Source organism: Colias eurytheme, chromosome 17 (assembly GCF_061535395.1).
Source record: "Colias eurytheme isolate Ceu_HAF_F1 chromosome 17, ilColEury1 Martin Lab GWU primary, whole genome shotgun sequence".
NCBI classification, from domain to species: Eukaryota; Metazoa; Arthropoda; class Insecta; order Lepidoptera; family Pieridae; genus Colias; species Colias eurytheme.
The window spans coordinates 7,700,342-7,719,227 of record NC_142996.1 but is presented as its reverse complement, the minus strand read 5'-3'; the positions used below and the strand labels follow the sequence as shown (position 1 = coordinate 7,719,227).

General features: G+C 31.3%; 2 protein-coding genes across 2 annotated transcripts in view; one reads left to right on the top strand and one right to left on the bottom strand.

Moving 5' to 3' along the window:
• Nucleotides 1–11,581: 11,581 nt before the first annotated feature.
• On the bottom strand, nt 11,582–14,424 carry Sod2 (superoxide dismutase 2). Its single transcript, XM_090111512.1, has 5 exons — nt 14,251–14,424; nt 13,769–13,947; nt 13,134–13,272; nt 12,174–12,328; nt 11,582–11,897 (listed from the first exon to the last, which is right to left on the bottom strand). The coding sequence occupies exons 1-5, from the start codon at nt 14,280–14,282 to the stop codon at nt 11,752–11,754; spliced, it is 651 nt and encodes a 216-aa protein (XP_089967638.1). The 5' UTR covers nt 14,283–14,424; the 3' UTR covers nt 11,582–11,751.
• Nucleotides 14,425–16,595: 2,171 nt separating this feature from the next.
• Nucleotides 16,596–18,886, top strand: part of Rim2 (replication in mitochondria 2) — a 34,824-nt gene continuing 32,533 nt past the window's right edge. The window contains exons 1-2 of the mRNA XM_090111620.1: nt 16,596–16,927; nt 18,183–18,339. Coding sequence (XP_089967746.1) covers nt 16,887–16,927; nt 18,183–18,339 — 198 coding nt within the window. The 5' untranslated portion in view covers nt 16,596–16,886. The remainder of the gene's footprint in view (nt 16,928–18,182; nt 18,340–18,886) is intronic.

Genomic DNA, 18,886 nt, shown 5'->3' with positions numbered 1-18,886 from the left:
AGCCAGTCAATTTCCATGACACTAATGTACTTTACCACCCGGCGCCTTACAGCCGTATTCCATATAACTACATAATATAAAAACGCATATATATGGAAAATGAAACAGATTGAGTTAGGTCCAACGCCTACGTTTGCTTTCAGAGGTTATCTCAAGTTTGTCTCAGTAATAACGTTATGCGAGTGAAAATAAGCTGTCAATTACGTATTATTTATTAAATTGAGTGTCTCCAACGCTGTGGAGGACCACTTTATTTCAAAGTTTTATTATAATGGATGGGACACAGAATAAAATGAATTGAACTTATAAATTTAATAAAAAGCTTTAGAGCAAGTCGTGAGGCTTTACCTACTCAAGTCGAATTATAACGATTACATAAGTAGTTTTTAATTGTACATGATAGTTAATAATATGAATTGTTTTCCTATGCAATTATATGAAGCATTGTAAGTAACGGTATTATATCGCTCTAAATAATATTATTTATATCAAAAAAAGAAAAAAAAAATACATTTTAGCATTCTAGGTAACAATACTTCAATAATCAAAAATAGTGCAGACACCCACTTTGTTTCGGCACACAATTGCTGAAAGCCCGATATTGTTTCCTAGTGAAATACAAAATGAAATATCCATTTAAAATTGATATAAAAGTTACTATTGCAAAATACTTATATACATATTATGTATATAGGTACTAAATACTCACACGAAGATGCAGGTTGTTTTGGTTTTTAAGTAAAACTCGAAAAACAAATACTTATCAAAACATTATATACAAAATATTTTATTCGTTTGTATATTTTCGGTTAATTTTCGAAGTTAATTTAACGAAGGCAATCTTCGTTCAAAACGTTCATACGTAAGCAAAACATCCAATTTACATAATTTGCATGAAATTTTAGATTTCAATGAGAATTGTTTAAGGATATGATTCCGATTTCCAATTATAATCAAAACAAACCAAGATCTTCTAAATAATTTAAATACAAGTTTCTAATCGCGTTACACTTATAAAATTCTAAATACGAGGCATCCACTAACTTAAAAAAAATAGTGTTTTCCTCCAATATCTAAATTAATAAAGTATATAGCCGTAGGCCGATAGCTTTTGAACAACTATACTAAACTGGATAATTTCTTCATCATTTTCGTTATTTGGCATGCAAAAATTTTTTAAATATCATCATATATTGCAATCCGAGCGGAGGCGGGGAGTAGGTAATATTAAGTATATTTTCTTAAACTTGAGTAATCAAAAAACTTTTCCGAATGAAAAGAAAGGAAAGCAAACAAATATTTTATACGTGACTTGAAATAATGAAGAGCATTGTTACTTGAAGTAAAACCAAGCGAATATACCTGCTTAATATTCTAGGAATAACAAAACATTACAGAGGAAAAATATTATGTAAATAGGTATGTCTCTATGTACCTTATACATACCTACATATAACCTATACGACACCCAGATTCTAGAACATAAAATAAGAATTCTGTCTGGAAACTGAGGGCATTTGTTAATAGTAGATAGACGAATTTCGCCTTAAAAGTACTCAAGTATTTTAGTTTGAAATGTTTTAACACGTCATCGCGTGTACTGAGAGACTATAAGATTGGCTCAACGCCAAGTCTTAAAATCTATATAAAAATGGCGAAGCACAAAATATATGAACTTATAAGAGGCTTATTTGGCCATCAGTAATATTTAAACCATCTCATCTCCCGCCGATGTCCCCTAGTCAAAGATGATGAGGACACATGCATAGAACCTATTGCTTCAACCACCAAGTAAAACTTAAATGTGTTTTATTTTTATTTTTTTATATATACCTAAATGCAGAACACTAAACCTTAAAGTAATTTAATATACGTTACCTATTTGTTTTGATTTATAAATAAAATATATAAACACTACCGACGTAGAACGGACCTCTCTTATTTCTATTTTGAAACTACATTTAGTGAAAAAGTAATTACACCGAACGAAATTTCAGGAAATTCTCGCTAAACGAATTGTCTGCAGCGGAAATAATTGACGGTGGGAAAACGAAGTTATCATGAATGAAGCCACCACCCAATATATAAATATAGGTATATCTATTCAACAATACACAATACCGAAGTTGATTAATTCACGCGATTTACATGGAAAATTTCCATTTCCAAAATTTCCAATTTCCATTAGAAATATAAGAGATTCTATTTAATGAAATTATAGGTAAAATAGGCTTGATATAGGTGAAAAAGATGTTAAAACGACTGAATTTGGTTCAATTATTCAATTTTATTTGAAGACTAGATTTCCGCCCGCGGCTTCGCCCGCGTTTTCAAAGGAAAACCCGCATAGTTCCCGTTCCCGTGGGATTTCCGGGACAAAACCTATCCTATGTCAATGTGTTAATCCAAGTTATCCTCTATATGTGTGCTAAATTTCATTGTAATCGGTTCAGTAGTTTTTACGTGAAAGAGTAACAAACATCCATACAAACTTTCGCCTTTATAATAGTATTAAGATTAGGATAGGATTTTTCAAGAATAAGAAAATAAAAGATGTTTAAACGACTGTTTTTGGTTGACATAAACAACTTTATATCCCTAATAAATTCAGATGTTTGCGAAAACAAGCCATTATTACCAAAAATACACATAATTTAATAACTCATTACAAAGTTATGATTGAAGCTATATTTCTATAGTACCGTCACATGAACCCAATTAAGATGGCGCACCTGAGCTTTTACGAGAAAGCACTTAATGCTACAAGAATAATGATACGAAATACGAGACCAAGTGTTAAAACTACGCTAATTAGATTTTTATACTTATTGATGCTATAAATAAGTTGCTAAAAATTTATGTTGTACGTGTTAAGTGTTTAACGTTGACTACTTAACTGCCTATTTCAATTTGTTTATTTGCTAAAATGCAAGATAATATTTAATTAAATAGATTAAAGTTAATTCTTAAAGTAATGCCAAAGAATATAAATAATTTGCTTCATGTTATGAACATAATTTAGTTTTTGTTGATGTTGATCCGTCTATTCAATTTGAGTCAGAACTCACTGCGTAATAAGTTTATTATTATTCAAATATTTAGGTACATGCCAAGTTTATTTTTAAAGGAGGTTAGTTTCGTTACGAATTAATACAAATTATTATTCTTATCTTTCAAATTTAATAAACATATTGCAATAATGTAAAAATCTTTTTAATTCCAGTAATGACGCATGAAATCCATTGGGATTTGATCCTTTTACAAGATTTTTACAAATTAATTATAGATAGTAATGAAACCCGAATTTCTCACAATCCGTTATTATAAAACAAAAGTTATTATTTTGATTTTACATTTTTATTTTATGAATTAATTTACTCATTCAATGTGTTTTTAATTTAATAATAATTAATAACAACAATTTCAAGATCATTGTTTATATGTATGTCTTTCAGTTTGTCGATATAGTAAGATTATGAAACGATAATTGCAATTTCGCTTTTCTGTACGCATTGCATGTAAGAGCAACAACATTTTTCGTTAATATTATGTAATTGGCATACAAATAAATAAGTGGTAGCTTACCTTATTTCAAACGCTGATTCAAGTTATAGACACCATCTGAAACAAAAAAAATACATTTCTATAAGAACTCTACATTTTCATATTGAAGGCAATCAATTAATAGTCAGTCATCTTATTAACCTTTTATCATAACTTTGCACGCAACGAGTAATTCGCATGTTATAATAAAAACATTTTTATAATTTCAGTTTTGTATAAGTAAATAGTGTCAATTTTTATTTTTTTAATTAAATGAAATTTAAAATCAAAGTATGTAAATAGGTACATTAATTGCTACGATGATAAAACTCAATTCTCCATTAATAAGAACCTATTTAAGGTATGTACATGCAAAATAATTTAATTTATCTAACCGCTAAAGGTTTCCGCCCGCGGCTTCGCCCGCGCAGTCAAAGAAAAGCCCGCATAATTCCCGTTCCCGTGGGATTTCCGGGATTGTGTCATTTTCCCGGGATAAAAAGTAGCCTATGTCCTTTCTCGGGTATCAAAATATCTCCATACCAAATTTCATGAAAATTGGTTCAGTAGTTTAGGCGTGATTGAGTAACAGACAGACAGACAGATTTACTTTCGCATTTATAATATGTATGTATTAGTATGAATTATTCCAAAGCCATTCCTTTATCCTTGTAGATATATCAATCTACATTCCCGTTTTATCCAAAAAGAAAATAATCAGATCATAACCAACAAAAATATTACGCATATTTATATTATTCCCGTGTCGTGTCTTACTTAAAACTTCACGAAACTTATACGGTTTTCTTATTTATTATACAAACAACGTGTCAAGGTAAGATTAACCTTATTCCTGTGAAATAAGGTAGATTTTAGAAAGGTAAGAAAAGGTGTCATTTTGCGGGCTTACAGAGGCCTGTTATTAGAGTCTTGTCCTTCTTTATTGGAATGTACGGGAAACCGAAATTCAGGAACGTGCAAGCCTTGCGGTGTTAGGGAATTTTATTAGATCTAGGTATTTAATTCAAAGCTACGTACTTTCATTTTATATTTTGCGCTCCGAAAAGTAATCTGATTATGAACAAGTCACTCTAAAAGAGTGTGAGACAAAAATGTATTCACGTAATATTATTTTTAACTAATAATTTTCGCTTTGAAAATAATAAACCAACATTTCGTGCTCTATCTATAAGCACAGTTTCAATTTAGAAGCTTACAATGTTATCGAAATGAAATAGTTCTCCGATCATTCACTATATAGAAAGGAAAAAGGACGTCATAACAAGATAGCTGGGAAATCTATAACTTACCGTGTTCAATCGTAACCTTTCACCTTTTATTTAATGACGGATATTATGCGCCATCTTGAATACAAGTAGCGAGTGGAGTTATAAAATGGATCTAGCCTGGTTAGTTTAAATCCAATCTAAAATCACTTCAAGTTTGATATCACGTACTTATAAGCTACAGTACCTACTCCTTATATTATTTTATAGTTTTAAGTTACTTTCAGATATACACTATAACTTCTTCTGAAGTATGTACTTAGTTGATAGTTATTGCGAAACATCAACGAAGAACAAATCCTATCGCAACCGTATTTTTTTTTCCATTTTACAGAACCTCAAGTTGTTATGACATGAAATATCTATTTGAACAAAACCTTCACATTTTACATTATCATTTTCTAAAACGTCAGAAACACCAGCGTTTAACCTAACCACTATTTCATTTCAGCATTTCAACCTTCAGGCACTAGAATTATTACATCAGTTACAGAACCGTAAGACTTAATAATACAGTAATTAATTAAAATTTAAACCGCCCACCTCAGCCCGTTTGTTAAACCCGTCATCTACACTCTCGTAAAAGTAATATTACAGTTTCAACACGAACAATCTACTAGACAAGTTTTTAATATAAAAGTTCAAACAATGTCTGCTATGTACAAGTTATAAGCAATTGATGGTTATAGCTCGCGATCGTACTTGAGAGGAAATTAATTAGCTTGAGACGCTTTATTTTTATGGTACAAGAATATTACATTCTCTCATTCTTTTAATAAGTGAAGAATCTTTTACAGATTGACTTTTAATTACAATTATGTCAAGTTTAAGATTTCTACTCATAAAGAGAGTTTGTAATGGTCTTCAATAAAGATTGAATCTTTTTCAATTGAATTTAATTTCCTCCATGTAAACTAACATACTCTATCTACTATTTCCATAAAACTTCTCTTGAAATGAACTACACAATTACAATGAGTATTTATAACTCTTGAGTAAAAAAATACGAAAGAGAACGTGTACTACAGTAAACAAAATGTAACCAACACAGTAAGTTATCAAAAACACCACATCTTTAATCTCTACATTATAATATTCTTTAAACAATAAAACTTTATTTCCAAGGTAGCAGACGTTAGAAATAAAGCGAAAGATTTATTGAAACGATACATTTTGTAGTGTCCAGCCACGCCACGTCAGCTCAATAGTCTCATAGGTTGACGAACACAAAGGAATGAACCATTTTCACAAGAGCACGTGCAACAAAGAGTGGAAAAACGAATATAAGTGAAGTCGATGTGAACCATATGTTCGGAATAGCAAAGGTACAGGAACAATTTTAAAATTTATTTATCTACAGCCATTTTTTATTTCAAACTACATAGTCGTCGTGGATTTGCTTGGGTTAATACGAGATAATATCTATTTTTTTACTTTGTGAAAATATAGTTTTGTAATGGTAAATGGGTAAGGGTTAATCGAAACAAACAAAATAAAAACCTTTCTCTTTGTAATTAGGTATAGTTTAGTTTGGAATTATGTTTCATTCGAAAAAAACAGGTTTCAATTTTAGCTAGAATAGAAAAAGCTGCACAATAACCTGAGATGTTCAACCTGAAACATGCTGAAAAGCCAAATGTCCGGATATTACTCCGGCAGCTATCTATTTCTTCCTAATAGCGATAGGAATGAACTCTTATCTGAGGTTCTCGAAGTTTCCATATTGTATAAAGAATGTCGTAGAATTTTTCAATATTTGAAGAACATTACCTTACGGTTTAAACAGAGTTCAGGATATTTAAAATACACAAAACATATGGCGGATCCTAATCTACCATAATGAATTATGACTAATGAATTAGTTCTTGTACATATTAATCTTATATATAAAAATGAATCGCAAAATGTGTTGGTAAGCGCATAACTTGAGAACGGCTGAACCGATTTCGATAATTCTTTTTTTATTATATTCCTTGAAGTACGAGGATGGTTTTTATGTAGAGAAAACGTAAATATGTACCACGGGCGAAGCCGGGGCGGACCGCTAGTCTATAATATAAAAATGAATCCCATAATGTGTTGGTAAGCGCATAACTTGAGAACGGCTGAACCGATTTCGATAATTCTTTTTTTATTAAATTCCTTGAAGTACGAGGATGGTTCTTATGTAGAGAAAACGTAAATATGTACCACGGGCGAAGCCGGGGCGGACCGCTAGTAATATATAAAAATGAAACCCGTTTTCCATTGTCACGGCACCACGCGTGAACGAGTGGACCGATTTCGATAATTCTTTTTTTATTATATTCTTCGAAGTACGAGGATAGTTATGTAGAAAAAACGTAAATATGTACCACGGGCGAAGCCGGGGCGGACCGCTAGTTAACAATAAACATCAAACAATTATAAATATTCGAATAAAATGACTTGGTTATATAATTACAGAATTTTACAACAATTCAATCTTATCTGTACCTAGTACCTACCAAACATACCTTACACTTCAATCTACATATATCCAGAATTAACCACATTTGCAAAAATCGATAATCTAAGGAAAACTTCAATGGACAACAAGTTCACAGGGCAAACAGACAAAAGGTGAACGCCCTGCAAAATAGCTATCGACGGGAGATTATTGACACAAGAGCAGCTTGATTGATTGTGCGTTTGTAAACAATAGCTATTGTGTCCAAGAAAGAGGTTTTAGGATTTTCTCCATTGGTTATTACATACTATCTATGCTATCTTCCGATCTGTGATGCAAACTAAAAATGAACTCTACAGAGTTAGTACTCATTGGTCTGGGTTGGATATATTTTAACTTACAGCGTGACAAAAATACAAGATTAATTTTGGTGGGTCATTCCAAAATACTCGAACCAATATAGCATTGACCGTATTGATTTCGGTGTTAACGGTGTTCAAAATAGAGTCATCAATATCATTAATCATAATTTAGCAGCCTTCCAATAAATTTTTAACAACTAGCGGAAAAAATATTTTCGTTAATGGGACGGTTCACAATTTTACGGATAATATACAAAATCCGACAGATTGTGAACTTTTCGTTTCTTTCACAATTAGATGATTTGGTATAGTTAGATACAAACTAGCGAAACACTTCTTTTTCAAAATTCAGTATTGGTACAGTTTAACCCTATACACTTAAGTTTACAGGACACCGTTTAACTCCATTCCTGAATGAAAGGATCCGACTAAAAGGATATAAATTAGAATAAGCCTTAAATCGAACATGGAGTGCATTCACCGCCGCGGAGTCGCGTGTGGCGCCACCCTTGATAACCATCAGTGTATTACCGACACTATTTTGCCTATTCCGTATATGCATATTGTATAAATAGTATAGTACTGTAATAATACGTATGAGTCTATCAAGTAGTAGAATATAATGCGTTTAGCTGTAGGTAATTTCATGTGTGTTATTGAATCTATATGTCCAATGGTGGACATCTTGAAACGGCGTAAACGAAAGAAAATATTTTGAGTAAATTTCATGGTCAATAAGGGTAAATATTTTGTAATACAATTTAAAGGTAAAAAAAGCACACAAAAAATTTTTTAATCATCTTATTTTAAAATAAAACAATAATTATAGTGCATTAGCAGATGAAGCTACTATACTAGATGAAGCTATAATTAATGAACTGGGAATTTGAAAGAAAGATCTAGTTCAAATGCATCTATGTTGAGTACTAAAAGAAAGTCTTGATGAGAAAACAAGTCTAATCTTGAGACAAAAGAAGTTATTAATTATTCTCAAGACAATTATTGATGTAGATTGTTGTGATTAAAATTTATTTAATAATTACTTTTACAAGTCTAATGCAGACAAAAGATTTCTCACAGACTGAAATTAATAACAAAAAACAATATACATTGAGCTGGATGTGTACAATAACCTTGACATTGCATTTTTTAAATAAAAACTAGTTTTCCACTTACCGTGCAGCATAAACTATACAGCTATAATTTAGCACATTTTAATGTTCTTTTCTAAATAACTATGCAAATTTTACTAATCTATGTTATATTAATGCAAGCACACTTGGAAAGTTCATTTTAGCTTTTATTCATGTGAAATGTGTTTTCATTTATAAAAAACTAGCGGTCCGCCCCGGCTTGGCCCGAGGTACATATATACGTTTTCTCTACATAAAAACCATCCTCGTACTTCAAGGAATATAATAAAAAAGAATTATCGAAATCGGTTCAGCCGTTCTCGAGTTATGCGCTTACCAACACATTTTGCGATTCATTTTTATATATAAGATTATATAGGTAGGGAGAGTACCAGAGAGTGGACAGACTGGACCATCCCAATAGGATTCTTATTAGTATTTCAACTTTCAAGTAAATAATGTTCATTTACAAATAAATAAACATAATGTTGTTAATGTGCATGTCTAATTCAAGCTATGCTTATTTCAATATGCAAGTCTGATTAAGTTCAAATATTTGCTTGTTTTCAAAATATACCTTTTAGACTTAATTTTTCTTTTATTTCATTTAATTATATTTCTTTTGGTTTTTTCTAAAAAGCATCATTTGTGTTAATACCATTTTAAATCAAATAGATTGGTGAAGAAATATATGCTCAGATTAAAAGATTTTCCTTGACATACTTAATATATAATATACAGATATAATTGGATACTCTATCAGAACTTTGTATACTATTAATGATGTGCATATTACCTATATGACCAATAATATATTAATCTTATTAATGTAAATATAATTTTGAATTTATTCAACTCGCACAAGCTTCCACACCTGAACTGACCTATCCTAACTTGTATTCATTCAGGCAGCCATTTAAGGTAATTGCACTTCCCTAAATTTAGGGTGTTCACATCATGCACCCCAAACATAACAAAACATTGCATGACTGCATAAACATTGCAATGTAGACCAGATAAATCCAGACGTTGATAATTTAATTACTTTATTATTGCAGAAATATACAAAGGTATAGTATAATTTAGGAATTGAAACTATAACTTAAGTTAATTCTTCTAAGTCCCTAATCATTTATCATGAAATGTTACTTGGTTAAATTATAAATAAGTAATAAATTTAAGAGTACATGGGTAACATTATATTCAATATTATTTTACATTCTGTCATAATCTCAACACTTATTCATAAAAATAATTTTAACAACGTACAAGAAAAAAAATTGATTTTAGAAATCTGTTCACAGATTAACTGATTTGTCTATTTATAATCTTATATATAAAAATGAATCGCAAAATGTGTTGGTAAGCGCATAACTTAAGAACGGCTGAACCGATTTCGATAATTCTTTTTTTATTATATTCCTTGAAGTACGAGGATGGTTCTTATGTAGAGAAAACGTAAATATGTACCACGGGCGAAGCCGGGGCGGACCGCTAGTATTCCAATAAAGATAAGATTTCGTTTATGTTGTCACTCACCCCAGAATAACTAAAAAAAATAGTCTAAGAGTCAGAGACGTCGCGACATAGGTACATTTTTACATATAGGTACAAATTGATATCATATAATATTATAAAGCACAAGAGTTTGTTTGTTCGTTTGAACGCGCTAATCTCAGGAACTACTGGTCCGATTTGAAATTTTTTTTCCGGTGTTAGATAGCCCATTTATCGAGAAAAGCTATAGGCTATATATCATCACGCTAAGACCAACAGGAGCGGAGCAATGCGGGTGAAACCGCGGAGAACAGCTAGTAGTCTAATATAATTATTTTCCAACAATAAAGCCTTTCAGTTGTATTATTTCCTAATAATGTTACACGACCTTCAGTCATGAAAGGTATTGTTAGGTAAAAACACTAATTTAATTTGATTTTAAACATATCTTAATTCAAAGTCACTCACGTATTGTTTGCTTTGTTGTAATATTTTAATAGTGAGATATAATAATCTAATAAATAAGAATTATCGGGTTCGAACGATGACTACAAGAAAAATCAATAACATCGTCGCACTTAGAGCGCAAGAATAAAGACTTATAGGAAGGAAAAAACAACTTACATGATTTTAAACGATGGCTGATGTATACGAAGAACACTTATATCTTGAGGATATAATAGTTCATATGCAAACGAATTTAATATTTATTTATTTTCCACCGCAGTAACAAAGTAACGATACAGATTACTGTAGGGACTGACAGTACAATCAACTGAATTGACATTGATTAATTTAAAATGACTTTGACAGAGACAGATAATGTCTATTCTATGTCTATTCATCATCCGACAAAATGACGGTTGAAAGCCGTGGAACGCGATCGTCATGGATGGATTGGTGTAGAAGTTTGGCTAAAATGTCTAAATTCATAATTTTGATTCAAAATCTGACCTCCGGTAGCGTGCTCTTAGAATTTAGATTATTAAATCAGCACGCATATCTTTCTATACAGTTAATTAGCCAACACATACACGAAGCTTAACAATTTAGAACAGTTTCATCCAGTGTTAGTGTGTTAAATTGATAGCGAGAGGGCGAAGGTTGTAACCATGTTGTAACTCTTTGATTCTGAATTTTAAAGATATGTGAGACATGCCGCGGGAAATCAGATTTTTAATTGCCTGAATTCAGATTTCAGGCAGGCATTTAGTGTGGTTAAATTTCAAGTCTACCGAAACCACTATCTTGGCTAATATATATACTTTACTAGTAATAACTGAAAATAGAAATAATGTCCCGACTTTCAACATGGATAAATAAAACACAATATTTGTTCTAAATTATAATTAGGTAATAACATAAAATGTAAAGGCTTTTATAACTTATAAAGGCATCACAATCGCAGACTATATTTTATCAATGCATGTGGTATCACTAAGTGATCAATCTTTTAGCCTTTGCATCTACAAGGCCCATATAAAATGCTGAGATGAGAGAGATTACTTCATGGCTTTGTCGTATCTTGACGAGATGTCTTCCCAGTTAGCAACGTCGAAGATAGCCTTGACATAGTCAGCGCGCACGTTCTTGTATTGAAGATAGTAAGCATGCTCCCATACGTCAATTCCGAAAAGCGGGACTAGACCTAAAAATAATTTAGTGCATCAGTTAAAAAAATAACACACTATACAACTTTTAAACTATAGAACTGAGATTCATAGATTCCCTCATAATTTTGCAAATACATATAACTATTTATGAGCCAAAATCCATTGATCTGTAGTTTCGCAAAGTATTCATTCTTTTTAGAAATAAATTTTTATGGGATCTCCAACTTCACAATTCATATACTTCTACAAAACAGTTAAAATATAAATCATGGTTAAAGTTTTGTGTTGTATTATTTAAAAATTTTGTTTACCAGTAGTAGGCTCCAAAGGATCCTGGTTTTGGCATGTGCTAATTTGCAACTTCTTCATCATTTTGTTGTATCCGAGCCAGCCCCATCCAGAGCCCTGAACTCCGACAGATGCGGCAGCCAACTGATTTTTCATGTTTTCCAAGGAACCAAAGTCTCTGAAAAATTGAAAATAATTATATGTACTTAAATTAATTTATAAAAATATCTTAATCACCAACCTTCATCATCACCTTTAATTACAGAGCATTTTTCGTGTAGGACTTTTTCGTTTATTATATGTATTTTTTTTTTAATAAATCTCAATCTAAAAAGAAGGGACACTGGGATCAAATAAGCAAAATAACAAATACATAAAACATTGAACATGTGCTGAATGCTATATCACAAATCAATTCTAAATGTAGTAGTATTTCTATTGAATGCCACAACAACAATACAAAGACTACTAATGTAGTCTACTAATGTACAAAATATGTTATTTAGCTTGTTATTGAAATGCTCTCAAAAACGCTATAAGGTTCTAAATTCCAATGTTAATGCATTTCTTTCTTCTTGTACCAAAAATGCTTGCAACCCAAAAAGAAATAGTGAATGTTATAATTTTTAGGAAACCAATGGATACTGCAGTATTTGAAATATGACTGGAAAGACCATTTGAATGGAAAAAGTTACAATCATGCACAACAATAAGAGAGTGTTAAAAGCAAAATTTATAGCATTTTTAATTAATTAAACCTATAGCAAATAAGCAGTATCAGTCAATCTATCAGTTGGTTGCCTGGAAGAGGTCACTGTTAACTGATAAGGCCACCTTCTGTGCTATGTTTTTTTAGAATAAGTTTTGTTTGCATTTTGGCATTACAATACAGAGTTTTAAATAAATAAATAAGCATATCTCAAAAATATCCTACACCCAAGCCAACACATTTTAATAAATCCATGCATATATAATCTATTTACTTCTCAATTGCTTTGACAAGAGCATCAGAAGGTTTACCACCCTTTGGCGAGAGGTTCTGCCAAAAGATAGCATGGTTGATGTGGCCACCTCCATTGAACTTCAGGGCAGGAGCGAGGCTGATTACTGTCTGAATGTCACCTGAGGGTACAAAAACAATATTGTCTACTTCTAAATTTACTGTACTTATCCTATTTACTTCTAAATAACATTAACAATAAATACTTTACTTGTAGCAACTAATAAATCAAATATTTTAATAAATGCTACTATTTACTTCTTCCTTAACTATACGACACATACATAATATTTTTACTTTTAAATTTAATGTTAATAAAATTACTTTTCTATAGCATTGAGGAAAACACAGGAAGGTTTTGTGGGACACGGGCTAAGATTGCACCAAAGTATAGTATGGTTAATATGGCCACCTCCATTGAAGTTAATTGCACTCAGTAGGGATAGCATTGTGTTCGTGTCTGCTGCTGTCAAAGTAGGATGTTTATTTAGTAACTAGAAAATTTTGTATGGGATAAACATTCTGCATAACAATTATTTTGGAAGTTCAGTCAATTTATCAGAAAATTACATAAATCACTTATAGAACTAAAACTATGACAAATAATATTCCTACAACCTTTAGCTTGAGCCTGTGCCAATTTCTCTTCAGCTGCATTCAAATTATTGACATAAGTTGCATGATGCTTGCTGTGGTGCAAGCTCATAATCTCGCGGCTGATTACTGGCTCTAGAGCACTGTATTCATATGGTAGCTCGGGAAGAGTGTGCTTATGACGAGATGCACCCGCCGACCGCCTGAAATGTTGATTGAAAATATATCAACGAATGAAAGAGCTTTAACAATATTACTGTTTCAAGAATCATTCTTCATCCTAGATACAGACACGTGACTCTGTATAGGTACACCAAATATCGAAAGGAGATTAAAATTGTTATGGAAAAGCTTTACGCCGGTACCGGCGAAAATGACCTTATGAATAAATTAACATTGTCTATGGGATACGAACAAGTTATTTTTTGTGTTGTAAGAGTATTTAACATTATATTCATAAAAATTACTACACATTATGTATATAAATAAATTTGATCGATACTCACACTAGACTGCCGATTTTGCGTGCGGCGAACATTTTTACCAACTTCAACGCCTGCTACCTTCTCGGATTTAATAAATAACTACAGATAAAATGATAAGCCGTATGATCAAGCGTATGAATTATGCAATAAATTTAATTGGCAAATATAGCAAATAACCCAGATTCGGTTTGAAAGTTTAAACTTCAAAGTCTAAACTAAACTTGAAAACTGTCAATCAAATAATAGTGACATTGACATTTGACATAGCACGCGTTTTTTTTTTCTGAAATACCTCCAAGCTCGGAGAGGAGTGAAATACAGAATGATTATTTTTATCTATATCTATATGTGATCTACACTTAGGGCGTATTCAGAAAGAAAGCTTGAAACTTATAAGCGCTTATCGGCGCTTGTCATGTTCATATATTTTCCTGTCAGTGCTGGTAACCCGCGCAGGAAAATATAGAATATATTCTGAACATGACAAGCGCCGATAAGCGCTTATAAGTTTCAAGCTTTCTTTCTGAATACGCCCTTAGGATCTACATGCTTCTAAACTGTGCTTCTAAACGTATTCTAAATTCCGGACATCTCAAAAATACAAAACCTAGCTAACAAAAACGTGCAAAAACGCTCTAAAATTTATGTCATATGTGATAAATACACCTTCTATAGATTTTCTTGTGCTGAATTATTAGTTGACCAGTAAATAGTTTAGATAAATTATACAGCAATGCACATTGCTTCCAGCCTTCCTTAATTTTCATTCATCTATTTATTAATATCGATAGAAATAAACTATATTATTGTGTATTCTTTAAATCTTTATAGTTTCAGAACCAATTTACAATAAGGTTTACAAGGGTTTACCACAGTGTGACCAGATTCAGTATTTTAATACTTTTTCAGTATATTTCATCGACTTTTCCGAACATCGGTATATTTTTAGGTATATTGCTGGAAGTCAGTATTTTTGGGTTATTTTTTGGTTGACGTTATGGCAGCACCGTCGTGAGTGATCGTCTTAAAGTTGCGACAATGTTTGCGGAATTCCCCAGAACGCGAACATTGGGGACTTTTTCGGATTTATACATGTTATCTATGAGCAAAGATGAGTAAGTTACAGATATTACAAGAAAGACGGCCGTCGCCGGCGTTGTAGTATTGTAATACTACCTTTACAATTATCAATCAATACATAGTATAAATCAGAGTTGCAGAATGTATGTTCGCCTAAAACTTTACAACTGCTGGACCGATTTTAATGAGGTTTGCACCATTAGATAGAGCGTAATTTTCAGATTGCATACATTGAAATCCGTTGTATTTCATGAATATCAGTTTACCCGGATGACTTCGGGACGGAATGCTAGTTTATCTATAATTTTCAAAACAAAGTCTAGTTTTTAAGTTTTCAGTTGGATGAATAGGTAGTAGTAAAACATATTATAAGATATTTTATTACTAGTATAAAATCGTCTAATACGGTTCAAGTGAGATGATTGTCTCTTCTGCACTCGACTTAATCTTTGAGGACTTTCTTTCGATAATTCGGGAATTTCCCCAAAATAGAAGATGGTTTTTGTCATCATATGAAATATAGAACGCGATTTTCGTTGTTTTTATTTACTTAGTTGAATTCATCTGGACAGCGTGTCTAGTTTTCAGCAAAGTTATTTAGCGAAGTGGGAACAAATTCCGGAATTTTCTTTGTGGCTTTCACGTTATAAGGATGATGAGTTCACCGCATTTTGTAAAGCATGCAATGCGAACCTGCAAAGTAGATTAGCATCTATAAAACTAACATTTATTGTGAGGATGAATAATTAAAACGTGTTAAGAAAATCAGTATTTTTATTGGTATATCTGTCATATGTAAGTCGGTATATTTCAGTATTTTTTTGAGGTGCCTCGGTATTTTTGTAAAATTTAATCTGGTCACACTGGTTTACCACATTATTGTTCTGTGAGGTTTACGAACGCAACTAGAAAATGACAATAAATGACATGAAGCTTATGAAGTTGCCATTTGTGATAACTGCTATCAAAACAGAGTTTACATTAAGTAATTTTAAATAAAATTTGTAATGATAAACGAATTAATTATACATTATCAAAACACAATAATTAATATAACGGTTCTAAAAAAGTATAATATGTTTTTTTCTACGCAACTATTTACTTCCAATAACTTCAGACCGAAAATATGTATTTAGACACTGAATGCACGGTTCTTTACAAAATATGTACTTAGTTTTCATAATCTTAGAGTCCATAATTCAAAATCTGTGATACATTTTATCGGCGACGATGACGTACGTGCGATAATGCACGTGAACTCTCTTCGTAGGTGCTTCGTAGGCCATTCACGGCCGCTGTGTTTGTGTTGTAGCTGACTATGCTGCGCGTTCATACCGCAGTAAATTTGTCTCGTATGCGTTAAACGGTAAACGTGTTATTGTAAATATTTTTTGATCCAATACAGACAGTTGAGATCAATTCATACATAAAATATTTACTAATAAGTAAAAGTGAAGTTAAAGTTTACTAAATACCTATATTGTTTCTTGTGCAGACGTTGCTATAAGTGGTAGTGGTGCATTTGTTTATTTTTAGACTGCAATTTGCAGTCATGTTATTATTCCGGTGGCGCTAAAATGTCTCAAAGGGATACAGCAATTCACCTTGTGGCTGGAGGGTATGTTGTTATTGATTAAATATTACTACTTATTCGTGCTTTCGTTGAATAATATTTACCGCTATCCAGATTGGTATTATAATCAGACATCAGTACATGTGCTCGGCTCAAGGTTCAACTTCTGTTTAGTTCTTGACAAACAATTATTTCGACGTATATTAATTACGCATATTTCTCTGCAAAACGAAATTTAAACTTAAGTGAGCTTAAGAATATGATGTTTATTGTTTATGTAACTGTAAGACACTACTACGCAAGTGTAAATGCGTGAAATCTCATAACAAACATATGGTTTTATATGATATAGTAACAATGTAACCTATCATCATAGGTTAGATATTAAATGAACTTCGTAGTTAGGGAAAAATTCATATGAATCATATAAGAATACATCAATTAATCAAGTGGAGAAATTAAGGCATATTCATGCATTAAGTTTGAAAGATAAATGACAAAAAAATCTGTAAAAATTGTGTCAACAAAAACTTACTTCTATAACAAGTGGTGAACCTTTTTTATCTGTGCTTATCTATCAATTTAGGTAAAGAAATTTAATCAAATAATAGATAAGTTTGTAAATACATAAGATATGTATTTATAAATTCTTTAAATATCTATCTGCAGAAGATAAGTTACATAAATAAAAAAATATAATTACAAATTTAAAAAGTGTTTTTTAAGTTTAATAACCTCAAATTATTCTCAAAGTTAACTTTCTTTGGCTTAATTTTAATCTTACAAATTGATTACCTAGAGTAAATACTTGATGTACATATATTTGCAAAAAATTGTCATTTCTAAGATATGTAACTGTTTTTGGACAAAAACATTAACATTTTATTTACCAAACATCACTTTTACCATGAGACAAGCAGTTTTGCATGCAATTTTTTTAATTTATTCATTTTTTTATGATGTAACATATTTTCTCTCCAATAATTATAGTGTCATTGTCTGAAAATGCAAACTTCAGTACAAGGATTGAATAATAAAAAACATAATTTGGTGATACGAAAGCATTTAAATTATAAATTACTAGTGGTGCTCCCTGGATTAGCCCGTGGTACATGTTTACATTTTCTCTCCATAAGAACCACCCTCGTATTTCAAGGAATATTATAAAAAAAGAATGAACAAAACAAAATCGGTCCAGCCATTCACATGTGATGCCGTAATCAATTCATTTTTATGCTTATACAGAAATTAATTTGAACATAAGTTAACAATTTTACACGATGCAAAATTTTCTATACAGGGTAGCAGGTACAGCCGGAGCAGTGGTCACATGTCCACTTGAAGTGGTTAAAACTCGTCTTCAATCCTCCAAGGGTGTTGGGATACCCCCTTCTTCACCACCACCATCAAACGCTTCTAATTCTAGAAGAGTATGCTCTAAAATACCGAAACACCAGGTATGTGGATAAGTAAATTAAAAAAAAAATTGGATAATAATATTTATTTTTTATCGATACTATGTCCTGATTTATATTCATGTATGTTGTATTCTGTGTGTTGCTCAATCTTTATTGGAAAATAAAATGAGAGAAGTCTCTAAAATAGATCATTAAAATTTGATAATAGTCTGTGTATCTGATTAAAATAACCATTTACAATAGTAAGAAAAAATATTATGTCTTTCTGGGGATTAATTTTTTTTAATAACAATTGTAGAACTTAACAACTTAGGTATAAAGTATGGCACCCTTAAAAAGTTCTAACTTACAATTATTTTTATGACTGTTATTATGACAAAGCTTCCAGTACAAATTATAAGGTAAAATCAATGGTGTATAATTTGCAATAATAGTAAATTGGCAATAAAACAGGAAATTGTTAGTCTCGTTTACATCTCAAATAAGCCTCTTGCATGCAATGTTGCATGATAAATTACAGGATTTTGTCATAAACTGCTCTCATTAACCATCAAATTAAATTAGAGTTCATGTAATTATAAATCTA